This window comes from Megalops cyprinoides, chromosome 25, assembly GCF_013368585.1.
Source record: "Megalops cyprinoides isolate fMegCyp1 chromosome 25, fMegCyp1.pri, whole genome shotgun sequence".
NCBI lineage: Eukaryota > Metazoa > Chordata > Actinopteri > Elopiformes > Megalopidae > Megalops > Megalops cyprinoides.
Genome location: NC_050607.1, coordinates 3,379,571 through 3,384,570, shown reverse-complemented (window position 1 = coordinate 3,384,570; position 5,000 = coordinate 3,379,571). Strand labels below are relative to the sequence as shown.

The 5,000-nt window shown below is 48.2% G+C and overlaps 1 protein-coding gene across 2 annotated transcripts in view; it reads right to left on the bottom strand.

The window, feature by feature from the left end:
• dock4 (dedicator of cytokinesis 4) overlaps positions 1–5,000 on the bottom strand; it is a 90,027-nt gene that overhangs the window by 31,767 nt on the left and 53,260 nt on the right. For both annotated transcript variants that reach the window (XM_036519959.1, XM_036519960.1), the window contains exons 16-20: positions 4,680–4,786; positions 3,366–3,519; positions 2,205–2,302; positions 2,029–2,112; positions 1,135–1,235 (exon numbers count right to left, since the gene is read on the bottom strand). In XM_036519959.1, coding sequence (XP_036375852.1) covers positions 1,135–1,235; positions 2,029–2,112; positions 2,205–2,302; positions 3,366–3,519; positions 4,680–4,786 — 544 coding nt within the window. The remainder of the gene's footprint in view (positions 1–1,134; positions 1,236–2,028; positions 2,113–2,204; positions 2,303–3,365; positions 3,520–4,679; positions 4,787–5,000) is intronic.

Here is a 5,000-nt window from a genome sequence, read left to right as displayed (position 1 = left end):
GCAGGAAGACCTCGCAGGGGTAATATTTATTCCGGGGACGGAAACAGTCTGAGAGCTAGGGTCCAGACAGACATCTGTGGCGTCAGGTGGTCTCATGTCTCCTGTTGGACACACTCTCTCTCTTGCACACACACACACACACGTACACACACACATACACACGTACACACACACACGTACACACACACACACACGCACACACACACGCACTCACACACACACACACACACACACACACACACACACACACACTCTCTCCTCTGCCTGGCTCCACCAACTGCACAGGTGATGACTTCACACTTCATTAAACCCCCCCAGCCAGCGCTGCCAGGACTGTTAGAGCCTGCCGCCCCCCACCCCCAATTCCCCCATCTCTTGATCTGCTCTTTCCACCACCCCCCACCAGAGACACGCCGAGCGCCCCCACCCACAGACCACAGCCAGCGCTGCCGCCAGACAGACCGAGGAGTTTTCACTGAGTGAGCTATCTGACACACTCATTCAGGTTCAAAGCTCTGACTACCCGAGTGAAATCACTCGAAGGTACTGAACTGGCAAAAAGTGATCTGAAAGACACCCACCAATATCAAACCGCAGTCATTACGCTTCAGGCTAAACTGAGATCCTCTTTGTATGAGGAACAGCAAACAGGTAGACACTGTGCTACACAACAGCAGAAATATCTCCTGACTAAAACCCGAAGCAGACAAAGTCCCCCCCCCCCCACCCCCCACCCCCCCGTCATCTAAACATCCTGGCCCTACACCAGCTGTAGCATCACCACTCAAAAGCACATTTTTCCTCACACTTCATCACGTACCACATGGAGATGAATACCCTCACTGCTGCTACAGAACACAGAGCCAAAGATGGCTTCCAGATGAGCCAGACAGCAGGGACAGCTTAGCGAAGCTGAACAGCTCTCATATAATTAGGCAGGTCTGTACAGAGGCTATCGACAAAAGGTCATGTCTGTTCAGCTGCAAAATCCACATAAATACTGCAGTGTATAAGTAGTGCATATTTTAAAACTGGACAGGAAAATAGAGTAACAAGAAACCATTCATAATCCTCTAAAATCACACAGGTTGCTGCCTCACAAACACAAATTGCACGAAACGTTATTTAAGGTACCTGTATGACAGAGCTCCCGCAAAGTGACTTTCAATATAGGTGTCCATGACAGGCTTAAAATGCTGGAATTTGCTGTCCTGCAGCAAGTTTATAATGTGAACCTAGGAAAGAGAAAGGAGACGTTTAGGTGAAGTGAAACGTTGGCTGCTGCTTTAGCATTCAGCAGACTCATGGAGGCGTCATGCCTTCGTTTCGGATCGCAGAGCGGCCTTGTTTCAGTGTGGACAGCCTCAGTGGAGCGGCCTCTCACGTCTCCGGGTTTCTGGGAGGGCGGAGCCGGCTGCAGCTCATTGGCTGGGGATGAGAGGCTTTGTCGGTGTATTGATTTTGGATGTGCGGGACAGATGCTGTGAAGTGTGACGGTATTGAGCTGGGCCGTCATCACACACTGCTGATTGTTACTGTGCTTCCCTGTTTGGCTGGAGTGTAGGCCATAATCCTGCACTCAGCCACACACCGCCGGGACTCTGCTAGCAGCACACTCCTGTCATCAATTCAAACACTTCCACACGTAATCCATCCTCCGCTCAGCCCCCCACTAACCATCCACTCAGTGAAGGCTGAGCCCACTGGCCCGGGTTCGAGGCCAGTGGTGGAACACTGGCTTTGTTTTATGTAGGTGTGGTACTCCAGGTCGGCTAGGGCTGTTGAGCGCCTTCGTGTTGCTTGGCTGATATGAGGGAGATGCACCTATCCTCCACTGGGTGTCCGCTCTCCTGGTGTCATGTCTGATCTACAGTGTGAAAACCAGCTGTTGGCTGCATGTGAGTGCACTGCAGTGAAGTGTTTTCTGAAGGTTAGCCTAAGGTTGGCCTGATGTTTACTACTCGTGAAGTTAAGAAAGCAAAAGACAAAGTAAAAGTAAAAAAGTAAAAATCGGAAAGGAGCACTTACAAGGCAGTCAAAAACCTTCAGCCCGTATCTCTGAGAATTTTCATCCAAGATGCCAAAGAGCGTATCCAGGGTGTCCTGCAAAAACTGATGGGTGTAGAAGAATAAGAAGCAGTGAAAGTGAGGCGATTTGCAGAGAAATCCATATGAAAGCGCACTGCTCTTTGGCATCGCTCTACCTTGACGATCTCTGAACCATCGATCTCCTTCAGCTTGGTCAGACTGTCATTGATCCTCTCTGGGTGGGCCCTCCACTTCAGCAAATCCAGCATATCACCTGTGCAAGAGACCAGGCAAACTCACTCCCTCACTGACACTCCATGGAGCTGGAAATTCTGTATGGTTGTGACACTGAAGGCTTGTGGCCTTGGAATGCTAATATCTCCCCTTTAAACTCTGAAAGCTGGCCTTTAAATTTAGCTTCTGCTTGTTTTGCATGATTAACAAGTGAAGTCAGTTTAAATAAGCTTCACCCATCTGATTCTTTTTCATTCTCTCTCTGATTCAGTGTGATTGCGTGTGAGGCAGCAGCAGTAAGCATTTCAAGCTCATGAGCTCCCACCGACTGCTACCGTTCACTGACTTGCGTAACACCTCTCGGCTTCATTCACCTCTCAGCTTCACACCTACGAGGGCAAATCTGCAGAGCAGACGAACACATCGCAATATGCAAAGAAGCTGCTGCCTCACAAAATGAAAATCATAAAAGCAAAGGTCTTGGCACTTGGCACAAAGCATTGGACTTCAGATTCGTTTTCTGCTTTTTCTGCTGCGACAGGGTCATCGAGCTGCAAGGTAAACGAGCACCTCAGGTGTGAGGCTATGTCAGGCTTGCATTTCTTCTCTCGTCTCTGCAATGGAAAGGAGTCCAAGCAGAGCTATCCCGATTCTGTTCTTTCTAATCCGCATTCTTGTGCTGCGCTGTCCCGCCATTGTCAAACCGCTGTCTGTAACTGTGACACAGTCACCCTTTCAGGTTTACTACAACTATTGAAGCTGACCTCTGCAAAGCTGCATGTCCCTTTCTACCCATGTTGCATCTGACCAACCGCTTGTTATCCGGTTTCACTGTTTACATATTGCCGTTTCCACATATGACTACCTAAATTCCCCTTCAGAGAAAGCCAATGTCAAAAATATTTTGGAATGTAAGGAACACACTATTGTGTTTTCCCCCCAATGTTACACCTGTTGCTCAGGCACTGGGACACCTCTTACACTTTCCTGAAGGCCACAGTCCTACAGCAGGCCCAGACACACAGGATGGTGGAGCTCAAAGCACAGCGCTATGCTGCACTCCTGGGCTAGCTGGGAGTTCCCTTCCCCACAGCACAGCCTACCGTTCTGTGTGAGCTTAGTGGAGCAGAGGAAAGACGTTATCCAGAGGGACTCCTTGGTGCTCTTCGCAGCCTGGTTGTTTCCGGGGAGATTTCCTTTGGAGAAAGGAAGCTTGAGGTAGCGCGCAGAGTCCTGGAGGTTAGCATTCTCTTCACACTGTTAGGGGGAGAATAAGAGGCAGGGGGGGCATCCACTTAAACTTGCATTTGAGTGACATTGCCACCTTCTCAAAATGGCTTCTGTCCACACCCCAACCCACTGTCTGCCTGTAGAGGGGCACTATTAACAAGACACTTCACACTTAACTTTAGATAGCATGTCAGTGCAAACCATTTCTGAGAACAGCTGACCTCTCTCTGCCAAACACCCACCCCCATAAACCCGATGACGTTAAGTTCTAACATTAAGCTTTGATAACATGGACAGAAATGTCCACAGTAAAAAATACACACTTCCCCATTAGGCTCTTCCTCTATATGCACAAAAAATATCCCTTAATCTCACGTATTCTTACAAAATAACATCCATAAATGTAAATATATGTACATTACGTGTGACACACAGCTGAATCATATTTCATGTTTCAAAATATTCTTCCTCTCAGTGCAGCCTTCGAACATGGCAACATTGCTACTGTGGAGTCTTTATTTGCTGTAAGCCTCACAAGCGCAGAATACACTGCCCTATTTTTGAAGTCCTGAATTAGGTCATGCTAATTTCCCAGAGATACACTTTTTGTGCCCTCTGACGATGATACTGTTGTGTGTTTATGCTTCTGGGGAAGGGATTGGACATTCCCCATCTATTGAAATGCTCAGTCCCAGATCTGTAATAGGATTGTGCATATACTGTAATCTTGCTGTATAAACTGTAGCTGTTAGATTGGCATTATTGCAAGGGATGTCCTAAAACCTACGACATACAGATACAGGAACATGCATGTGTATCTCTGGGGTCAGCTGTCTGTAATGCAGGCCTCCTACTTCTGTCTTATTAAATTCCAATTTCCTACATGTAAACATAATCTGCAGAGAATATAGTGTTCTAAAACCAGCCTGTGGGTCAGATATCGGCACTTCCCCTTTCCTAACACAAGACTGACCCAAACGTGTTCGCATTAAGGGAGGAGTTTAACCAACGTGCATTTCAAGGTTGAGGGGAGTCAAAATGGGTCATTGTTTGAATACCACACGCAGACGCAAGCTGGTACAATAACACAGCGCTGGCCGCAGAGGAAGTGGCGGGCCGTTTGCCCCTCCTGGATGTGTGTCATGTGACAGGTGCATGTCCGAGCCACGGCCGCGGCGTCTCTGTACCTTGTGTATGATGAGCTCGTGAGTGCCGTCTGGGAGCGTTCGTCCATCCTCCTGCATCAGCGGGACAAAGGAGAAGCCGAACAGCTTCTTCTCTCCCTTCTCTTTCGCTGGGAGTGAGAGGGGGAGACATCGCACACCACTTAATATCCTGGGATGCAGCCATGTGTGTTTCACTGCTATAAACAAGGCTGTTAACACTGAAGGACTACTGTGCAGCTGTGTTAAGCCAGATGCAAGCTACTGCAATGCATATGCTTCATGCTATATATCCTACTGCTGTTAGCTATTTCAGTGCTTTTCATGGAAAGAAACATTCAGGGG